General features: G+C 41.0%; 1 protein-coding gene across 6 annotated transcripts in view; it reads right to left on the bottom strand.

Moving 5' to 3' along the window:
- Nucleotides 1–7,100: 7,100 nt before the first annotated feature.
- SULF1 (sulfatase 1) overlaps nucleotides 7,101–23,639 on the bottom strand; it is a 180,792-nt gene continuing 164,253 nt past the window's right edge. For 3 of the 6 annotated variants that reach the window (XM_074386746.1, XM_074386747.1, XM_074386745.1), the window contains exon 22: nucleotides 22,272–22,476. In XM_074386746.1, coding sequence (XP_074242847.1) covers nucleotides 22,296–22,476 — 181 coding nt within the window. In that variant the 3' untranslated portion in view covers nucleotides 22,272–22,295. Of the gene's footprint in view, nucleotides 9,470–11,631; nucleotides 12,276–22,271; nucleotides 22,477–23,639 lie in introns of those variants that run through there. The other 3 variants (XM_074386750.1, XM_003942902.3, XM_074386748.1) reach the window with 3 other exon arrangements.

Raw genomic sequence — 23,639 nt, 5'->3', positions numbered from 1 at the left:
ATCTAAGTAAGTGTTATATTAAAGTTGTTTGTCATAACATACCTCAAATATTTATTTATAGTTTATATTTAATACAGAACAAATCCAGTCTTCGTGTTAACATCAGGTCTTGGCAGAGTTTCTGAAATGAAACATTATGAAGAACGGTAGTTCAGATTTGTTGAATCTGAGCTTTGGGGATTTCAGGTGTATGATGTTTTTTTTCTTTCTTTCAGAATATTAACATTTCTATTAGTTTTTTGATGAAAATGAGTTTAAGATTTGTAATGAGGGTTTTAAATGAACACATACAAAATACATATCAAACCACCGATCCCAATTGTTTCCTAAAGGAAACACTAAAGTGGCTGTGACATTGTTACCTTTAATGGCATGCACTTGGAAATGTCAGCCTTCAGAGAAGGGGGAGTTAGTTACCTTGAGTAAGCCCTCATGGATGTCATGGCAGTCCTCCATGCTCACCAACCACCAGGAAAATTCTTCTTCAGTCCACAATTCCAGCTCACGTTCTTTGGTGGACTTGGAGCCAGAAAGTTTCTTTTTGGCCCTGTTTTGTAGAAATTGTGCATGTACCAAAGAGAAGCTTTAGAGTTTGGATAGTGCTGAAGGGAATTCCCTAGTGCACCCAGGAGCAGGAGGCAAACCCAAACCTTGGGTGGTAGCCAATTGTATTTTGTGATCGTGTATGTTCTTAAAACATCAGAGATGGCACAGCACATGAATATAGCTATCGAGGTATAGGTGCATAGTGAGCATTCTAAGTAGCAGATAGATACCAAAATACTGTCTAATGCCAGAATTGCCTAAACGGCAGGGTTTCTCGTTCTCTGTACACAGACCAGTGGGTAGCCTTTCCCCACATCGTGTTTCCTCCTCCATAGTAAGAGAGTGCCATGGCTGACAGATGAAGTTAGTTGCCTCCTGCACTTTATCTTTTTGTCTTTTTCTCTTCTTCACCTTTTGGGATGCTGCTGACTGTATCTGTCCCAAACTTCTTTTTGCATTAGAATCAGATCTGTGTATGAGGAGGTTTTATTTTAAAGACTTCATTTTTACTCAGCCCTAGGAAAGGTCAAATATGACAAAAGTAAAAAAAAAAAAAAAAAAACAAAAACAACAAAAACCCTCCTTAGGTGTTTGCTTTGGCAACATTAAAAAAATGCCTTGGTGCTAAACCGTATTTAATGATGCATGTTCACCACTAAAAAGCGCCACTGAATTCACAGTATTTCACTGCTAAGGGGCTGCATGTACTTTGTGTTTGGAAATCTGAAGAATTTTCCAGAAAACAAGCACCCATTACTCTCATTTCAACAGTTAATCCATGAACTCTATGCTGCAAAAATGAAGCATGTAAGGGAGCATACTTTTCTATGGAAAACTCAGTGCTTTTGATATTTATTTTAGCAAGAATAATCAGATGCTAAAAATAATTTCAGAGAGAGGTAGAAAAAATATTTCAGATAATTTTTCCTTACTTCTCCTCCAAAAAGCTGACACCCATGTAAGGTACTTTTTAACATTGGGGTCTTGAAGGTGTTATCTTTTCTGGAATCCTGTCATTACATGCTAAAATTGAAGAAGAAAAGATTATTGAAAATGAAAGGAATTGCAGGGACATGTTAAACCAAAGGGGTGAACAAAAGAGGTTTAAAGTCTGTATCTAGAAATAAAAACTAATTAGTAAGACTAGTACCAATTATTGGCGATTGGTAATTGATAATTGGTAAGAGTAGTACCAAATAGTGGGCATTGTTCTTAAAATACATACCTCTACCCCAAACCCCACATGCTAATTTAGAATCATGAAACAGGCAGATTAGACTCTGACTCTTTTGTTAAAAGAAATGTAATACTGTGTCAGCGAAACTGGCATTAGGTTCTTAGTGGAGTGTGTGTTGTGTGTGTGTGTGTGTGTGTGGTGTGTGTGTGTGCTGTGTAGACGTGTGTTTGTGATGAAAGGCTGTTTTGCATTGTTGCATAAAGAAGTTTGATTTTGTGATTTTTAAAATGATATTTATTTGGAAACTTCTTAGGGTAATTTAAAAGATGTATAATTTCCTTGTGTTTAATGACATCTATTGTCAATGTACTAATAAATCTTGGTTTACAGCATCTTGAATACTTGATCATTGAAAATTAAGAAAAAAAGTTAAAAATGAATAAAGTGTGTTGGACTGAAATGAAATTGTTTCTAGAACTTTGTTGTTTGAAGAGATGAAGCAATGAGGCCAATGCAACTGTCCATCTCTCCCACAAAATTAACTCCTTACCTAACTGTTAACTCTGCCTTGAAGCAGAATGTTATAGGAGTATACTTTTAAGAGCAATATCATGTTTTTTAATTGAGTCTCCAAAGAGAATAAAATAATTCATCACTTATCTATTCAAATTCAAAACAGACTTTGAGAACACAGAGCTACGTACCTTGAATGTGATTTGTTACGTTATACTTGTATAACATGCTAACCCTTAAATCCCAGTGGCTTCACACACAGGTCTGTTTCTCATTTACTTATGTATCTAGTATGGCTCTGTTCCACATAGTCTTTCAGGGATCCAGGCTGACAGAACCTCCACCATCTTGAAGCGGCAACATCTGGAACTTCCAGGGTTAATCTTGGCTGCTGGGGCAAAGAAAGTAAGTGCCCAGAAAATGGCAAAAGAGCTTTTCTCTTTCTCAGCCTGAGAGTGCCATGTGTCTATTCTCCCATTTCATTGGCCTTAACTAGTCTCATGGCTCTGCCTCACGGCCCGAGGTCGCGAAAATATAGAGGAATAATTGGTAAGAATTCAGTGGGTATAATTCTTTGCCACATGGTTGACTTTGATAGGTTAAAAATAATTTCCAAAGAAGTCCAACTCATTATTCTAAAAACTGGCGAGTAAAGGCAAAATCTGAAGCATAAAAAGGAATAATTTCCAAAGGAGTGAATATAAAAACTTGATTAACAAGGCCCTTAAAAGCCCCCCTCCTCCTATCTCCTAGTTTGCTGCTGAATAGCAAACTAATTCATTACTAAAGTGGCCCAGAAGCCAGTGCTGTGAGCCAAGAGTAAGAAACCTGCATATGTACTCCTGAACTTAAAAGTTAAGTGAAGAAGAACTTGATTTCAGATTTCACTTAGGGAGAAAAAGAAAAAACACTGGATTTGGAGGTCTCTCCTGACTAACAGCGGAGTTTTCTAAACACACTGGCATCTAGAAGTTTGGGGTGAGAGGTGGAAGGAGGTAAGGGAGTCATGACCCACAGACAGAAGCACAATGTGGGTATTTAGAGAGTCCCTCTTTGAGCACTTTCTAGGTGGGAAGCAGCGTAACTGATTTATGTTTTTCATTCACTTACCCCACTGCTCTCCTAAAGGGTCACAGTGGCCTAAGCTACATGAGTTACGGGGGGAGGGGAGTACAGGCGTCAGTGCTGACTTCCGGTAAGTCCTTACTTCCTCCCATGGCTTTCTGCATTCATCAAGGCAGGCTTTTATGCAAAGAGCACATAGTTACCCCTGCCTGAGTCTACCATCTTCTGCTCAATTATGTGTGCATGAGTGCAAAATTATGTGTGCAAAAGGATTTCTGCTGAAATTCTTAAATTGGGCTTTAAAAATAGGCACATTAGAAAATGTTTCTTTTTCAGAAATGAGGAGGAGGGAGGGTTGTGCACATGGTCACTGGTCTTCCTTGCTTCGGCACCAGACTTGGTACAACCTCAGTTTTAAGAGCTGTTAAAAAGCATCCAGTTCTGCTCTTCTTTGTAAAATTGCCAGCTAGGCAGAGATGGCCTTGGCTGCTTCAGCGTGTGGCAGCTGAAAAACATTTTTAATTGCACAAAGAATTTGGAAAGCAGGGAGATCGATATTCAGGCCTCACTTTTGAATTGAAACGTCGAAGTTTGATGCAGTTCCAATTTTAAATACCAACATAAATCGGTAGTAAGCAAAAACTGTTCTTTGGCCTGCTGGCATAGCTAAGATCCTAAGCACTGAAGAAAAGGCAAGCCTGCCATGGATCAGGTTGTTCTAGATGTGTTCTCGTTAAAACGGTGGCACCGAGGTGCGCTGCTGCTTTGGAAATCAAAGTAGCCGCTTTGCAGGGGTAGGGCCTGGAGCCAAGCAGCGGTGTCTTTAGTTGCACTAGACTGTCACCTTGTGGTCATGACGGAGATCACATGCTCATCTCGGGGCTCCTGGTTCTTGGGCTTGACCCGGTGCTCTCAGTTATGGGGAAACTGACTAGGGCGGAAGGGTCGGTCCCTGACCTCTCACCTGCTGAAACTTACTAGAGCTTGGGTTGGTTCTGCTCTGGTTCTGAGTCACCCACCCTGTTGAGTCTGGGAAGTGGGGAAACTTGGGGGGAGGAATGGGAGGCAGGTGACTATACCTGAGTCCCGGGAGGAGACCCACTGATATGGGGACCAGGAAATTCAGGCAGAAGGAAATACCTTCGCCAGCCAAAGAGAGAAATAGTTCGGGTTCCTCTGTCCCCTATCTGTCTATAGTGCTTTCCCCAACAGGAGGGTCGGGGATTCTGTAGCCTCAACAGAGAGAACGTGATTTTTAAAAGTCATTCTCTCTACTTCCTTCATACAGCAGTGGGGTCACCACAAGGCCCAGGGGACTGTGCTGGCCCGTCCTCCGTGTCACCGCCGCCGCTGGGAGAAAGGCGGGTTAACTCCACCACAACAGCGGTGGCCACCTGAGGGTCAGCGTCGCGGCCAGCAGTGGGAAGGGTGAGGTGACAGTGACTGGATTGTCCTTCCATCGGCCACGGACTCGGTACGAGAGCAGCGCTTTCTTACAGGGGAGAGTGTCAAGTAGGGGAGATGATACTTCCAGGGGTCGGGAGTGCAGGAAGGTGTAGGCAAAAGGAAAAGGAAAATTTCGAGCTGATAGGGGAATTAAGGGGTGGACAAGACTTCTCCAGGTGGTGGTGGGGCTGCAGGGAAGATACTATAAACAGGAGACGAGATGAGAAGTCAAAGTTCCGGCCTGGGAAGGCGGCGCCAACCCAGGAGCAGCTGAGAGACAGGTGAGTTTCTTCTGGCTTAGAGTCCAGAACACCGAGGGCATTGGGACTCACTGAAGCCTCCTGAGCAGGAGGCTGAGGTCTGAGCCAAGGTGGTAGAAAACTCCCCAGGCAGGGAGTGTGGGATGTCCCCGGAGTTGGGAGAGGCAGGAGGTAGGAAAGGGGATTGGGGACTGCCGAAGAAGCTTTCACAGCAGCTCCTGTGTGTCCTGGGGGCCTAAAAGCCTCAGCTGGTAGGGCGTATTGAGGTATTAATTGCCCTCCTTAATACCTAATTTAATTATCAACTGAAGATCTTTGTTTCCTGTTAAATACATTTCAGAAATATCAGGCAGAGTTGGACTAATTTGGGGAATGGAGGATTTTTAAAAAGCTCAAAAAATAAGTTTTTAAAACACTAAAAAAAAAAAAAAAAAAAAAAGAAGCCAACATCTTTAGATATATTTGGCAAAGGATTGGAGTATAAAGTACTCATTCCTTCTCTTGGAACCAAAAAACTGCTCAGACTGACGATCATAGGTTTGTTTGGTTATTTTTAAAAGGCCAGGAGTGTTTCAGAAATGGCGCAGTTTGTGCAGGGACAATTGGTTTTTGTCTCACACACCAATCTTATTCAGCAGCGGGGCTGGCTGGAGACATGGTTGGCTGTGTTGAGAAGGCCTGTGAGGCCACCCTAAGGGTCAAGCATCCTGCTGGATTAGCCATGTCTTCCCTAGGGACATTTTGGGAAAAGAAATCACACATGCTACGTATTTGCCATCCTTGACCCAAATCTCTTATTTTACAGTTAAGAAAGCTGTTTTAGAGAGGTTTGTGTGATTTTTGAAGCTCACAGAAATAGTAAAAATTAGTGTTTGAAGTTAATTTGGGTCTTCTTGAGTTTCATGTTGATGGTTCTTTCCATTAGTCCTTGTAGATGGGGCCCCACGATGGCCTCTGTCTTCCCCGATCTGGTAAGTGTGTGTGTGTGGGTGCAGTGGTGGGTATGTGCTTATTTGGCTGTGTGTGTGCCTACGAGTTTAAATGGAGAAATCGGTGAGGGCTGGCCTCTGAGAGATATCTTCTTCTACATCTGGAGAAGTCACTCATCTCTTCTGAGTCTCAGCTTCCTCACAGATCAAATGAGGCTGGCTGGGCAGTCAATCTTTAAGGGTCTTTCAAGATCTGATAAGCAGCTCTGGGAGACATATGGTCTCTCTCATGCCCTTGCTACATAGCAGGTACTCTATTTGCAGCTATTGAATTGAACTAAAATGAATTTTTCCCCGGGACAGCAATATTTGGCCCAGGCACATTTTACAGAAAGGAACGAGGAGCAACGCACCGAGGCGCGCCTTGGGACAACAGTGCTGTTGTCTTAGGCTCTGTTCTCTTGATGAAAACGTGGTTCCCTCAATTATCCAAGGGTTGGATTGGTAGGTGCCCTGACTCTTTGCTTTCTTTTTTTCTCCTTCTTCTTCATTTTTAACCTTCTGCTCTCTGGATATTTCACAGACTGTTAGCCCCTCAACCTGAAGGCTACATTTCTTCAGGAGATTTGTAACACACAGAAGGAAATACATGGAATTTGTGAATGAGAAAACTTGAGATCTTGACGGGTGTTTAGGTTTCCACCCAAGTTCATGGTTTCCAGAGAACCCCTCCCACCCCCCACCTTTGGTGGTTCTGTTCCCTTGGTTTTAAAAAATTCCATTTTGCTGCTCAGGACCAGTGACCTAATTTGCAGGGCCCCCATGGAAAATGAAAATGTGGGGCCGCTTGTTAAGAAATTAGTGAGGATTTCAAGGTGGTGACATCAGAGCATTAAACCAAGTGCAGGCCCTTTGTGACCATCTCGATTGCCTGCTAGGAAAGCCACCTCCACGATACCTCTGCTGCCTCCCCCTAGACAGCAATGAGATAAGTCTGTGGTGAAGTCATTAAGCTGAGAATGTTCTATAACACACTGACTTCAGCTCAGCTTTATAAGTTTGGCTAGTATTCAATCATGTGAATAGAGATTAGGACTCAATTTTACTTGCAAGGAATGGGTGCACCACAAAAACTTGGTTAAGTTCATTTCTCTGAAACAGAAAAAAGTTTAAACACCTTTTATTTGAAGAAATAGTGCTTCTAGACTTTCCTGAAGCCAGAATTGTTCTATAAAAGTATCATGAAATATCATACATGATTAAAAAAACACAGTACGCTCCCTAATAACTTGAAATATTTTTACAAGCACATCTTTCTTGACCATAAATATGTTTGTTCTGTCACCGCACTGATGATACGCACATCAGGTAAGCAGTTAATTTGAACATATGTACAGAGCCGATGATGAAGATTTAAAGTTACCAAAAAGATTCTACTATAACATATTACATTTTCTTTAAAAGAGTTTACCTTAAACACTTAAAGAAAGCATAATTTATCTAAGTGCTTGAATTATCTAAAAACAAGAAGAGAACCACTCTTAAGCTAAGCAGAAGCACATCTTCTTGGGAAGCTGAATAGGAGGGTACTGATGACTCAGTGAGGTAATCCTTTAGCTGGCATTTAAAAACTAATACACAACAATAATATTTTCAAGAATACAGATTTTCAAAAGCAATTTTGAACTACATCTTTAAAAGATATCAGAACTTGGTAAAGACCTTACAAATAATCACAGAACACTTTATTAGGAAATTCACTTTCCTTATATTGAAACTGTGGAACATTCATGATTTTATTTTATTGAAAAGTTCCTGGTGTAAATTCAAAACTGACCATGTTTTGTCAACATTTAAGCTTCTTAGCCATGCTAAGGAAACCAAATAAAGATGAAAATAAAAGATCAAATAACCCACAATATAGAAATCTTAAAGATACGGTGCACAAGTTGAGTCTAGGCACAGAGAGAGCAGGCAGTCTTCATTTTGTTTACTTATTCATTTATTTTTACCACCAGCATTATTAGCCATGCCTTTCTGCTAATCAATTTTAGCAAGTCGAGGTAAAACACATGCAACATTTTCTGGCAAAAGGTTAATGTCAAACAATATGTGACCCATACTGTATGTCGTCCTTGGGGGTTTATTTTACTTTGTCACAATGACAGCCAACAGTGAGACTGAGAAGCCTGTAAAAATAAAAAATAAGACAAGTCAAATAGACATGGCATTTTAATCTCAAAGTGCAAAATCACTGAACTAAAAATGATGGCATTGGAAAATTCCAGTGGTTTAAAAATGAATCAAAACTTCCTGATGCAGGCAGTGGAAGTGTGTTGAAAGATTTACCAGGGGTGTCAAGTTTTAGACACTCAGAAAGGCACCGTTCTAGCCTCTGGATTGGATAACATGTGTATACTTATGTCCCTACATGGTTCAAAAGATAATACTGTTTTAGTACAAAACAAACAAACAGGCAAAAAATAAAAACCAAACCAACCAAAATATCCCCAGCCTTTTTTTCTACTCTTGGCAGACAGTAAATGATGTCGGTGAGTCGCCATGTGCACGTTGCTTGCTCACATGCACACTGTCTTCTACTGCACAAAGGTACCCAGGGTAGCTTGGAATGTTGGTGGCTATGATGACCTCTATTAAGTCTACAAATAAAAACGTTAAAAAAGAAATACTGTGTTTAGGGTAAGGTAGCAATTTCATCTAATCAGAGGAGAGTGGAGAGGAGGCGCTGCCTTCTAGATGCTGTGACTTCTCTTCGTGATTATTCTCCACCTTGGTCAATGTCTTCCCCGCTATGCTGGAATTACCTGGATGTTCTGTGGTGGCCATGGTGAACATTTGAGGAACTGAAATTCTATCGGAATGCACAAGAAGATACAGCTGATCTTCAAAAATGTCCTCTCCGGGGCCACCATCCTGGGGAAGTGCTTTCGGGTGCCTGCCAACGGGCTGCAGCCTGGGGCTGGGGCTCAGCACTAGCTCTGTCACGCCATCGCCACTGAAATCGGTTTCCAGATGATTGGTCCCTTCACGCCCCATCCATTTTTCAGTTTTTCTCCAGTGTTCGGAATTCAAACGATTAACTTCTGGAATGTTGTTATTCCATTCAAGTTTACGCTCTGGACTTAATGTTGGTCGGTTCAAAGGCAGGGTTCGATGGTCGGCTGGCAAGGTCAAATGAGGTGCTTTCCCAACTGTGTGCCTGGGGTCTTCATCTGAGTCAGCAGAGGCCATCTCCATGGACACAGAGCGCTCAGCAGCGCCAACCGGGAACCCGTCACTTTGAGCACTTTGAGTCTTATTTGTTGTATTTTGCTCATAGTGACTGTTCAGCAGTGCAAATACTCTATCTACGTCCTTCAAGTAATTAGTCCAGTCCAGCAGACTATGTCTGTAGTTTTGTCTGTACTCATTGATGTTTTCATTCACACTGTGTAGATCTTCTCCACCTTGCCAGTTGATGTCTGCCGTGAGATGGGGCTGATTAACCTTCCCATCCATCCCATAACTGTCCTCTGAAAAGAGAGAAGAAGGTGAATCATTAGTTGAGAAAAGGTTTCCTACTTATCTGGACAAGCAACTTACATTGTCTTTACAGAGTTAATCAATGAAAAACATGACACTCAAAGGCATTTTTCCCTAGTCATTCGTTATCACAGAGTGGCCTTAGGTTACAAGTGATTGAACAACTGAAAAATGGGGAAAAAAGATCACATTTGTGAAAACATTTATGACTAAACATGGTTAGTGCTGAAAATGGCACTGTCCTTTCAGTCAGGGGATTTGGGTTTCACTCCTGGCCCCACTCAAATCAGTGCTACAACCAGAAGAGCATGTGAGTGAGCCCCTCTGAATCTTGCTCCTCATGTGTCAAGTGCAGAAAAGTTGTGTAACAAGAACAGAAAACCAAACACTGCATGTTCGCACTCATAAGTGGGTGTTGAACAATGAGAACACGTGGATATAAGGAGGGGAACATCACACACCGGGGCCTGTCAGGGGGTGGGGGGGCTAGGGGAGGGATAGCAGGGGGTGGGGAGATTGGGGTGGGCTAACATTAGGAGAAATACCTAATGTAGATGACGGGGAGATGGAGGCAGCAGACCACCAAGGCACATGTATAGCTATGTAACAATCCTGCAAGATCTGCACATGTGCCTCAGAACTTAAAGTATAATAAAAAAAAGAAATAGTTGTGTGATAAAATCATTACTACTAATAAGGTTGCTGGGCGAATGACAAATTTGAAAGTATTTGAATGTAATAGGCAAAGCTTAGTACGAGATTTTCATTTTATATTCTCTGACACTCAGTATAAAAGCAAATCTGAATGCAATTAAGTTCTTCAAATCAAATGCCTGGATTTATTCCTTTGATCGTATTTCTTCCCTGAAAGTTCTATGTCCCAGATATATTTGTACCTTAAATAACTGTGTGGCTTTCTTATATGCTAAGAAGGCACCAGCTTTCTCTCTCTAGATCTTTTCACGTCTCCAGGATGACTGTAACCCAGCAGAAAACAACACTTGTTCTCTAGTTGTTCCTAAGTGCCATTTGGAAAGAGGTGGCCTAGATGAGTGCAGTGAACACCCATAAAGCCATACAGATCAGCAAGAAGAATAAGTAAAACGACACCAAAGCCACACCCTCGGTCTAGCTAGAAGATAGAGAATCCTACAATCTTCAGATCACCTGCAAGTAAAAAAAGTTAACACCAAATTCCAGCAGAGCTGAATGTCACCCTTTGGCCACAAGTCTTGGGAAAACAGTATGGAAGAGAGAAGAGGGAAGTCTCAGTGGAGTTAAAGATTGACTGGAAGCTGTTGGTGGAAAGAACGTCAATCTTTTGCATAAAATACTGTAAAGGGTCCTGGTGAGCCACGGCACCGACGACGCTGAGGGTGGGACTTAGGGATGCCTGAGGCAGCAGTCTGGAAGCCATTGCTTTGGGCAGAAAAGGGTACAAAGGAAGGGAGAAGGGAGAGACACTTTTTGGAAACTGGGTGGTAAAAGAAGGAGGAAGCAAAAGGTGGGAAATTTCAGGTCCTGCAAGAAAAAAGAGATACGAAAAGTTGGAAGACATACAACCTCTCTACTTTCACTCCCAAATAATAATAAAATAAAAAGATAAAGTATACTTAGTTACACTCACAGAAAAGAATTATCTTAAGCGAGGAGACTTGTAAATACTACATATCCATGAAATAAAAGCAGCCTAACTCTATGTCAAATTACTAGAAAAGAAAGTAGAACAATGAGATACCATCTCATGTTTAATGGTGATTATTAAAAAGTCAAGAAAAAACAGATGCTAGCAAGGTTGCAGAGAAGCAGGAACGCTTTTACACTGTTGGTGGGAATGTAAATTAGTTCAACCATGGTGGAAGACAGTGTGGTGATTCCTCAAAGATTTAGAATCAGAAATACTATTTGACCCAGCAGTCCCATTATTGGGTATATACTCAAAGGAATACAAATCATTCTATTATGACGACACACGCATATGTATGTTTATTGCAGCACTATTCACAATAGCAAAGACATAGAATCAACCCAAATGCCCATCAAAGATAGACTGGATAAAGAAAATGTGGTACATATACACCATGGAATACTGTGCAGTCCTAAAAAGGAACAAGATCATGTCCTTTGCAGGGACATGGATGATGCTGGAAGCCATTATCCTCAGCAAACTAACACAAAAACAGAAAACCAAACACTGCATGTTCTCACTTATAAGTGGGAACTGAACATTGAGAACACATGGACATAGGAAGAGGAACATCACACACTGGGGCCTGTTGAGGAATTGTTGGGGAGAAAGAGAGCATCAGGGAAAACAGCTAATGCATGTTGGGTTTAACACCTGGGTGATGGGTTGATAGGTGCAACAAGCCACCATGGCACACGTTTACCTATGTAACAAACCTGCACGTCCTGCACATGTACCATGGAACTTAAAAAAATAGAATCAACAACGACAACAAATATAAAGTAAAAAAAAAAAAACCCAAGAATTTAAAAAATTATCTCAAGAAAATTCCCCTGGCAAAATAAACTATAAAGTGCAGAAAACCACAGCATGCCAGTGCTGTGTGAATTAAGTGCTCTCAATCAAGCATCTGAGGATGGAAAAGTGTCTTAAATCAGAAATTAAAATATGAACCCAGCATCTTATATCCAGTCCAGCTCTCCTTCAAGTATCAAGGCAACAGAGGAACAGTTTGAAACACATAAGAAAGCAGGGGATACTGTGCACATCAGCTCGTCTTCAGTGATCTTCCAGAGGATGTGACTTGGTCCAAGAAATCACTGGCGAAACTGCAGCAAAAATATAAGGGTGCACATTTAACAGAAGTATCAGATCTAGGATAAACATAAAGGTAGAAGAAGAGTGAAAAAATAATATATATGCATTTTATAGAACACAGTAGAAATAATGCAACAAAAAATGTGAGAGGTAGCACAGACCAAAGAGAATAAGCTCACTAAGTATGAGTCAGGTCATAGTTGGGAGTGAAAGAAGGCCATTAAAAACTGTCCAATAAGATAATGAAAGGTTAAATAAGATAACAGGGATTTAGGCCAGGTGTGGTGCCTCACGCCTCTAATCCCAGTACTTTGGGAGGCTGAGGTAGGTGAATCACTTTGGATCAGGAGTTCGAGACCAGCCTGGCCAACATGGTAAAACTCTGTCTCTACAAAAAAAGAAAGAGAGAGAGAGAGAGAAAGAGAGATGAAAGAGAGAAAGAGAGAAAGAAAGAGAGAAAGAGGGAGAGAGAGAGAGAGAGAGAGAGAGAGAAAGAAAGAAAGAAAGAGAGAAAGAAAACCCCCCAGGGATTAAGGGCATTAAAAATGTGTAAGTATAAAGACAACTACCAAAATGCAACTTACTAAGTTCTGAAGGAAAAAGAAAAGAGCAACTATCTTGATAAAGAAGAAATTATAGAATATGCAATGAGAAATATATAGAAACATAATAGGTGATATCAGTCCAAGGCAGATGAAATGGAGCAAAAATATATAAGAATATGTATTGAAATATTACTGGAACCATCAAGTGGAATTTTGGTGTGCTCCCTTGTGGTAGCCACTGGGGATCATAAAATGAGTGGGCATGGGGGGTGGTGCTCCAGCCATGCAGTGATGGGCTAAGTCTAGATCTATTCCTCTTGCACTCTCAGACACATAATTCTGAAAAGAGAGCTAGAGACTGCAGATGGCTATGGGGCAGATTCCCCTGGGGTAGGCATCCTGCACATAGCTGGCAAGTGGATTACATGGGAGCAACCAATGTCAGCAGCCCCGAGAAGCTAGACAAGGGTCCTAACAGAAATATACACTTACCCTGGGCTGGGCTTTGTAGACCCAGTGGTAGATGCAAGTGCTTAAAATATTATTACAGGATAGGAGCAGGAAATACTACATTAACTTGGACCACCAAGTTACATTTCTTCAGATCAAAGGACACATTTTATAGCCCACAGTGTCCAAAAGTGAGCAAATATGGCTCACATCAAATGAACATATACTGATGCACATTATCCTTAAAATAACAGTTCCATAAGAATAGGAAGGAATGGGCAGTAAAACATTTGCTGTCTGAAATGGAGAGAGAGGGGAGATAAAAGCATTGAAGGCTGGCTTACATATTGTTACACTCAGCATGAGCAGGGCTAAGGGAAGGTCCCCCACTGGGCAGATTTCTCTGCTTTGCAAGGGGATAGAAGGAGGGGCAGGAGAGGATGCTACTGTGATGATGCAAGTCTTCTGCACATCGCCTCATCACCTCATCAGTTGCACCTGATGCAGAGATGCAACTGCTGGTGTTGGAAGCAGGGATGCTTCCCAAGCAAGAAACCCTCGTTATACTTTGAAATGATGTCAGAATTCCTAAGGGCCTGATAGAGCAGGTTGTGCCTTCACCCCATTTGGCAAAATTGGGGTTAGCAGTGAAGGCAGATATATTTATTGCCTGGTGGTTAAAAACAGCTCATTAGTTCTGCACCTATGTAACCTTGCTCTATCTGAATGGGAGCAGACTGGGCAAGAGTAATTGCTGGACTATTATTGCTTGTCTAGTAATAATACTAGACCAGTATTGCTACCCGAAGTCTAGAGCAGCACCATGGCTGAATCTAATGTCTCTTCCAAGGGTGGAAAAGTTTGGTCATAAATGGAGAGATGGAAGAATAGTAACAGGCTGAAGGAATGAATAAATGGATTATGTCATGAGTCATGAGAGAAATCCAATATTACATTAACAGCTCAAAAAAAGGCTCAGAACAGGAGATGACATGGTCTCTTAGCTCCATTATACAGACTCCTGAAAGGGTGAGGTCATATATTGCTAAGCCACTCCTGACACAATCCAACACTGACCCACGATCAGGCTGGCAAACATGAGTGGCCTTGCCCTAGGAGATATTTTCATATGACAGAATGATGGACTGGACTAATTATTGGTGGCTGAATGAAACTCTAGGAATGTGCCAGTATTTTTTCACTTTTGTAATCTTTTTACTAAGGGATTCATGGCCAGGGGACTGGGGCATAATAAGAAAGATGTATTTGGTCTACCCCCATTTGACAGAGATCCTAAAGCCCTTGCAGTCTCCAGGGAGATAAGAGTGTCTCACATGCTGAGGAGATGGCCAGGAGCTGGGCTGATCATCAGAAAGACTTCAGCATGGTTAGAGAGTTGGGACTCTCTAACCCTCCGACCTCTGTGGCGGGGGAACAGGGGCCTGGATATTGAGTTAACCACCAATGGCTAATGATGCAATCAATCATGCTTATGTAATGGAACCTCCATAAAAACCTTACATGGTAACAGGGTTCAGAGAGATTTCCAATTGGTGAATGCAACCATATCCCATGAAGGTGGCACACTTCAAACTCAAGGACAGAAGCTTCTGCGTTTTCTGCACCTTAGCCTGTGTTCCTCTTCGTCTGGCTATTCATTTGCGTTTCTTATAAACTGGTAAATAGGTAAATATTTTAAATATCATTGAAATATACAAAATTAAAAACACAAGCGATGTGGCTCATGCCTGTAATCCCAGCACTCTGGGAGGCTGAGATGGGAGGACTGCGTGAGCCCTGGAGTTTAAGAGCAGTCTGGGCACCACAGCAAGAACTCACCTCTAATAAAAATTTAAAAAATTAGTTGAGTGTGGTGTCACATGCCTGTAGTCCCAGCTCTCAGAAGGCTGAGGTGGGAGGATCACCTGAACCCAGGAGGCCGAGGCTGCAGTGAGCCATGATTGCCGCTATACTCCAGCCTGGGTAACAGAGGGAAACCCTATCTCAAAAACAAAAACAACAGACTACTTTGCAGACCTCAATGAGAATAAATTCGAAAACCTAGATGAAACATAGTTGCTCAGGAAAATAGTTCGGTAAAATTGACGCTGTTAAAAGAAAAACCTTAGCTGAATTAAGTTTAACAGGGTTTAATTGAGCAAAGAACGATTTGCAAATCAGGCAGCCTCCCAAGCCACAGTAGGCTCAGAGATTCCAACGAAGCTGCATGGTAGAAAAAGATTTATGGACAGAAAAAGGAAAGTGATGTACAGAAAACAAAAGTGAGGTACAGAAGCAGCCGGATTGGTTAAAGCTCAGCGTTTGCCTTATTTGAACAGTTTGAGCAGCTGGCCACCTTTGATGGCCCAAAACTCTGTGATTGGCACAAGAGGAGGTCACAGTCTGTATATAGCTCTATTTACATTATAGTTCATGATGTACAGAGAAACCTTGAGGCTGAACTTAAAATATGTGAGGAGGCAGATTTAGGTTAAACTTGGTTTAACAATCCAATATAGATAGAAAGCTTAAATAGAACAATTTCCATAGAAGAAAAGGAAAGCCTAAAGAACCACTCTGCAAAGATGCATCGGGTGTATATACTTTCACAGGAGAAGTTTACCCAAACCTTCAATGAAAAGAGAATCCTGGTAAACTGTTCTAGAGCAGACAGATAACTCAAGAAAACTTCCAAACTCTTTTTACAGAGCAAGTATAACACTGGTAGCTGTAATGGGCAGAACAGTGGACTCCATCTGGCAAAGACATCCACATTCAAATTCCTAGAAACTATGGGCAAGTTCCTTTACCTGGCAAAAGGGACTGTGTGAATGTGCCTCAGTCATGAATCCTGAGATTGGGTGAGGACTATCCCGGAGTATTCAGATGGGAACTTTGGGATCTCAGGAATCCTTATAAAGAGAAAGGGAGGTGGTAGGAAGGAGGGTTAGAGAAGATGTGACCCCAGAAAACATAGGAACATAGGAAGGTGGGGGTTGGGGGAGAGACTGATTTGAAGATTGGTTACATTTTTGTTTTTGAAGATGGAGGAAGAGACCATGAACAAGGAATGCAGGCAGCCGCCAGAAACTGGAAAAAGCAAGGACATTCTTGCCTTGAGCCCCTAGAAGATTTTAGCCCAGTAAGATTCATTTAGGACTTCTGACCTCTAGAAATACCAGAGAATAAATTTGTGTTGTTTTAAAGGCATAGTGGTAATTTATTACAGCAGCAATAAGAAACTAATACAATACCTAAAAGATAATGCTAGTAAAAACAAAAATGAAATCAGATTGGTATCATTTAAAAATATGATACAAAAATCTTAAATAAAATATTAGTGAACAGAATTTAATAGTGTTAAGAAAGCAACACACAATGACCCAGTGGAATTTATTTCAAGAATGTAAGGATTCATTCTTGCCAAATCTATTAATATGACATATCATAATAATTTAATATATCTAAAGAGAATAATTATCTAAGCATCTTCATAGATGCTAAAAAGGCTTTTTGACAAATTCAACACTAATTAAAGATAAATGCACTTAAAGAAAAAAAGAATTGATGGCTATTTCCTTAACATGATAAAAGTATATATAACTCAGTCTTAAGGCTTGCTTCTTATTTAACAGAGAAACCCTAAAAGCATTTTAATTGAGATCAGGAGCAGGGTAACATTATGTTGGAAGTATTAGTTCACTCAATTTGATATATCTTTACATCACTGTAGCTACAAGAAAAGATGTTGAGGCTGGGCGAGGTGGCTCAATCCTAGCACTCTGGGAGGCCAAGGTGGGTGAATCACCTGAGGCCAGGAGTTTGAAACCAGCCTGGTCAACATGGTGAAATCCCGTCTCTACTAAAATACAAAAATTATCTGGGTGTGGTGGCAGGCACCTGTAATTCCAGCTACTCAGGAGGCTGAGGCAGGAGAATTGCTTGAACCCCGGAGGCGGAGGTTGCAGTGAGCCAAGATCGTGCTACTGTACTCCAGTCTGGGAGACAGCGAAAAAAAAAAAAAAAAAGAAAAGAAAAGAAAAATCCACAACTTCAGTTCAATCCTGATGACACATCAGACAAACCCCAATAGAGGGACATTTTACAAAATAACTGGAGTGTACTCTTGAAAATATCATGACTGATAATGAGAAGTTGAGGAACTGTTCCAGGTGAAAAGATGCTGGAAAGAGGTGGGTTTCCTGCAAAGTGTGATTCTGGACTGGGTCCCAGGCCAGAAAAGCAAAAAACAATGAATATGACATTATTGGGATAATTGTTAACATTTGAATATGGAATGTGGATTTGATAACTGCATGTAATAATGATAAATTGCTTGATTTTGCATAACAGTTATGTAAGAGAATGTTTTTGTTAGGAAATGCCTCCTAAAGCATTTATATATAAAGGGGAATGATGTTTGCGAATTATTTGCAAATGATTCATAAAAAAAAGGTGTGTGTATACTTGGTGAAAGTGAGGGAGAGAACAAGAAAAAATGCAGCAAATGGGTTAACAGTTCTTGAAATTATTCTTGCAACCTTTCTGTAAATGTAAAGTTACATCAAAATAGAAAGTTATACTTATTCAACATCAAAACTTAAACTTTCCATGTGTCTCCTGGTTTCTGCCAGTCTTCAGCTCACAAAAGGAAACCTTTTTCTTGGGCCATCTGAAAGCTGTTTATTCAGAGAGAAAAGGTATAGATAGGCTTGTTCTGACAGGCGAATTTTCAGAATAAATGTAGATGATTTCAAGTTACAGGTAATTATCCCCCAACCCCAGAAACAGAAAAGCTGTGAATCCACTAAGAGCAATTCAAGAACATCCCTAGGTCGCAAGTCAAGTCACATTTCTTTCTGGATGACACTTACTTACTTTTAAAAACCTAACCACATAATTACATCATGGTATTTTCTACAGATGGGTAACTTAAGAGAGGTGCATGCATGGCATTTTAACTCTTCCTGGAGCAGTGTTATAGTTAACAGGTGCTGATGGTGTCATAAGCAGCAGAAGGGATGGTTCCTGCAGCTTCTCTGGCCTCTTCCCTTCCCCTTTGGCACATCACTTCTGGACCAGCCACAGGAACAAGTGCAATGTCCTGAATGTACCAGGTGCTCTCTCCTCACTGTTTGTATTTATTTCTAGAATGTTCTTCCGTGCCTCATTATCCCAGTCAGCTCTCAGCCTTCAAGATTAAGCATCATTTCCTCCACAGAACCTCTCCTGCCGTTCTGGGTTTTCTCAGAACTGTGAGAACCCCTCCATTACGGCATCATCTATACCTGATTCTGGGTACCTGTGCTCAGTTGCAAATTGAATTTCCCTGGGCTAGGTGTCTGCAGGTTCAAGAAGTAAGCAATGGATCGATCAGAAAATCACAAAGCATTATATACAGTTTGTTGCTTCTTATATCTGGCAGGATATTTTAATTAATATTGCTATTCTCTTCCAAGTCTCACTTCTAATGGTATTAATTTAAATTTCACAATGGAAAGAGCCCAAACAGTATTTGCATTAATGTATCTGCTCCTTTCTCCTAAGCCCTTCCATGTTTTGCTGTGCTTTTTGTTTTTTATCTGAAGGCACAGGGTTTTCAATATTTGGACCAAATTGGTAGGCATCTTTGGTGATTTTCATGCTGCTTGAAACATAATATGATTTAGCTTGAAATAGAATTTGATTTAGGTTTTGAAATTTCAGAGATTCTGATTTTGGTGTCCTGCTAGTATCCAAAAGCAAACTGTAAATTTACAATTTGTAAAAAAATTTACAAATTTATAATTTTAATTTTTAATTGTAATTACAATTTGTAAATTTACAGTTTGCTTTTGGATACTAGCAGGACAACAAAATCGGAATCAGAATTGGCCATAGTAAAAAGAGCATAAATATCTTTCTTTCTTTCTTTCTTTTTTTTTTTTCAGTAAGGTGAAAGCAAGTTTATTAAGAAAGTTAAGGAATAAAGAATGGCTACTCCATAGGCAGAGCAACTGGAAGACCATGAATTTCTAACCTACATAATTTTATGGACAAACTGCAGGAATAGCTATTTATTTTACAAATAAAAGCCAATTGGCCAGGAGCAGTGGCTCACATCTGTAATCCCAGCACTTTGGGAGGCCGAGGCTGGTGGATCACCTGAGGTAAGGAGTTCAAGACCAGCCTGGCCAACATGGTGAAACCCTGTCTCTACCACAAATACAAAAATTAGGTGGGTATGGTGGCAGGCACCTATAATCCCAGATACTCAGGAAGCTGAGGCAGGAGAATTGCTTGAACCCGGGAGATGGAGGTTGCAGTGAGCTGAGATCATGCCTCTGCACTCCAGCCTGGGCAACAAGAGCAAAACTCTGTCTCAAAAAAAAAAAAAAAAAAAAGAAAAAAAAAGCCAATTAATGTTCAACCATAAAGATAGTCTAAAAATAGAAATAAATATAATATATGTCATTTATCTATCGATGACCACCTGTGTGTGGTCAATGGCTGATCATATCTGCTTATTGGTAAATGCACATAACTTTTTCTCCTTATTACTATTGACATTAAAATCGCATTACTATTGAGATTAAAAACTGCAATTTTATCATCCATTAATGTGAAGATAAATGTCTTTCCAAATTCCTGGGCTTGACCAGGTGCAGGGGCTTAAGCCTATAATCCTAGCTCTTTGAGAGGCTGACGTTCGAGACCAGACTGGTCAACATGGTGAAAACTCATCTCTACTAAAAATACAAAAATTAGCCAGGCATGGTGATGTGTGCCTGTAGTCCCAGCTATGGGGGAGGCTGAGGCGGGGCAATTGCTTGAACTCGAGAGATGGAGGTTGCACTGAGCCAAGACTGTGTTACTGCACTCCAGCCTGGGCAAAAGCGCAAGACTCTACCTCAAAAAAGAAAAAAAAGATTCCAGGGCTGTTTGATACAATTTATCTCTCACTATTCAAATTTATTATCAAACATTAATCATAGAATAACATGAATTCAGGGCTTACTTTTCGGGTAATATCTCATGAAATCCTTGTGTATTATTATGTATATGTATTATCACCTTTTAAAAGATGGGAAAATTCAGCCATAATAAAAGAAGTTAAATAAATTGTCCAAGAAAATTAGTATAGTATAGAGATGAACAGCACAGCTAGAACCAGACTCCTGGGGTTTGAATTTCACCATTTATCAGCTGTGTAATCTTGGGAAAGTTACTAAGTCACTCTGTCGCTTAATTTTCTCATCTGTAAAATGGGGATAATGATAGTACTGACCTCACAGAGGGTTAAATACCTTAATATATGAACGTACTCAGGAGAACCCTGGACCATATAGGTGTTGTAATACTGTTAGCAAATGGTCCTCAAATTGGGAAGTAATAGAGCCAGAACTGACCCACAAGCCAACGTGACCCACAAAACTATTCTCATAACTATTTATGTCCCCTAATCTGATCAACCCAAATCCTCTCATATTATTTTTCCTGATTTAATGCTCTTGAATGTCTGCCTATTGCTTTTAGGACAGATATTGCATCCTTTGATGTCACATGTAATTAGGGTGATCACATTTTTGGTTTGCCTGAGATGGTCCCAGTTCGTGTCTGTTGTACTGGGATCCCATTCAATTTGGCATTTGTCCAGAATTTTTGACATTTTAATTTAGAAAATAGTTTAAAATGCGACTTTTATAGATCTATTGACTAGTTCATTGGTAAACAAATATATATCAATATTTATACAGAATTAATATAAATAATAGTTAACATAAATAATTAACTATTTTTAGTCCTCCTCCCCCATGGTCAAAACATCCCATGTGGAAGATAAATTATATCATATTCTCCATATAACAGGCTCCATAAAATAGGCCCTGGCTGCCTTTTCAGCTCATCCTTCTCTTCTCCTCCCCTTGCACCATCACAGAGCTGATCATAAGTTCCAAACCACTCCTGTCTTCTGGTTGGACTGACTTCCTTTTCCATCCTGTGTTTGAATCACTCCAATGTGGTCTTCAGGATGCAGCATAAACCAACTCCTTGGAAAGCTTCCTTTGATTCCTCGGAGTTGGTTTGGGGTCCTTACCTGGCCCTTACGGTGCCACACATTGCCTGTCAAAGCACTTTGCACTGTGCATTCTAACACCGGACTGCGCTCCCTGTGGATAGGGAGTTTGGCACAGACGTGGTCGTTTAGATTCTTTCTGTCTTTATTTGTTGCATGGATGAATGAGGACTCATTTCTCCCTATTATCTTCCCCCTATATATTGAAACCGATTAAAGCTGCATTTCATTCTGCAGTCTGGGCAGGATCTTAAGGAGTTCTGCACATGCTATACTTTAGTTTCTTCTTCTTCTTTTTTTTTTTTTTTGAGACGGAGTCTCACTCTGTCACCAGGCTGGAATGCAGTGGTGCAACCTCGGCTCACTGCAACCTCTGCCTCTTGGCTTCAAACAATGCTCGTGTCTCAGCCTCCCAAGTAGCTGGGACTATAGGTGTGCACCACTACATCCAGCTATTTTTTTTTTTTTTGTATCTTTAGTAGAGATGGGGTTTCACCATGTTGGCCAGGATGGTCTCGATCTCCTGACCTCATGATTTGCCCACCTCGGCCTCCCAAAGGTACTGAGATTACAGGCGTGGGCCACCACGCCTGGCCCTTTAGTTTCTTACATAGCATAAGAAGCAAGGCCTTTGGAGTAGAATCACTATTGGAAAGGTGAGAAAAATGATGAGCATTCTCTGACAGCTTAGACTAACCCAAGTCTGACCTTAACTACACCAGGGTGGTCACTGTTGTCATCCCTGCCACCACCCAGCTCTCATAGCAGAGCTTTGGCTGGATTTCAGAGCCTACTTTCCACTGCATGACACACCTCCATGCACGCAGTGGCGCTGGCTCTGACCTATACACCCTAACTACCTTCGCCCCAAGTCTCCTCAACACCTTAGCGACCAACTTGACCTCCAGCCCATTTAACCCCCAACCCTGCCCCTGCCCCATCTCTTGTTTGAGCATCTGAAATAGAAAAGTCCAACAGTGCTAGTAAGGCAGCTTTAAAATAAGATGGAGTCCCCGAGATGTGACACGGAGAAGAGAACCGGGAAGCTCTGTTAGAGTAACGTAGAGCAGGGCAGTGAAGGTTTGGTTTGTTCTTCTCATCTCAAGAGGTTCAGGCAGTTCAGAAGATGGGCTTACATGCTCCATTCTTGGTTGCCTGTGACTGATGATGAAAATTGGTGGTGCTGGTGAATACCTTTTTGTCTTTCTTATAACATATATTAACAAGCTTTAGAATTCACACCATTTAAATTCCCTTTCCCATACTCTTTCATTCATATAAATGTCCTGCATTCTGTTTTATTCTTCTACCAATGATATCCACCACTTACTGGGGCTTGCCCCCTGCCAGCATCTGTTCTAAGTATGCCCACCAGCCAGGCTGGGATTTGAACTCAAACTGGTTGGGGGCTCCAGCATCCACCCCCATGATCATAGTGCTGTACAGCACTAACACACGGCTATGTCACTCACAGTCACCTTTGGCACACACTGTCACTATGGGGGAGAGGAATCAAAACAAGCAAAACAATGTGGTCAGAGTGTGGCTGCTGAGGGTGAGCTCAGTGTGGTCTAACAGCCCAGAAGGCTTGAAGCAAAAGGATCAGAAAGCATCCCTACCAGAGGAAGGCTGCCAAGAACTGACCGTCTGCCCCACACAGTCACGGGACACATGGCCACAGCTGCCAGGAGCTCTTCTTGGCCCTCAAAGGACGGCAGGCAGTATCAGCTTTCGTACGCAGTGGGAAAAATAAACACCCATCAACCTGTTCATTTTTCTCTATTTTGCAACACACTTAGAAGTTGTTGCTTTCAAATCAAGCCAAAAATTATTTCCTGAGTCATAAGTGCTACCTTCTGAGCTGTGCTCTCCCTCTGAGTTTGTCCTAATTGGAAAATGACCAGGGCGAGTATGCAAGGCATTTCAGCTGCCCCTCCTGCCTCAGGCACAGGGAACAGGAAAAAGAAGGAAAGGAAAAAGGAAAGAGAAGAAAAGCAAAAGAATTTGAACAGCAATAGGAAAAAAAACGCTGCTTTATGAAGACCCTCTATGTAAGTCTGAAAATTAATTTTTGAAAATCCACCAAAAAAGAAGACAGTTTAAAAACATTTATTTAGACCATCTTGTACAAAATACATTTTAAAAAATGCTCTGTTGGATTTTCGAATTTCAAATTCTTCAGATCTGGTTCTTATCATTTCTCTCAAAGTACTTTGTAATCAAATTTCATAATAAAAACACTTTTTAATTAGTTTTTTAAAAAAACTGTCAGAATCTGAAAGAATGAGGGCACTGAAACCCCGTAAATGATTTCATCAATGGAG

Source organism: Saimiri boliviensis, chromosome 15 (genome assembly GCF_048565385.1).
Source record: "Saimiri boliviensis isolate mSaiBol1 chromosome 15, mSaiBol1.pri, whole genome shotgun sequence".
Lineage (NCBI taxonomy): Eukaryota > Metazoa > Chordata > Mammalia > Primates > Cebidae > Saimiri > Saimiri boliviensis.
The sequence above is the reverse complement of the archived record's forward strand: the minus strand, read 5'-3'. Positions and strand labels throughout refer to the sequence as shown.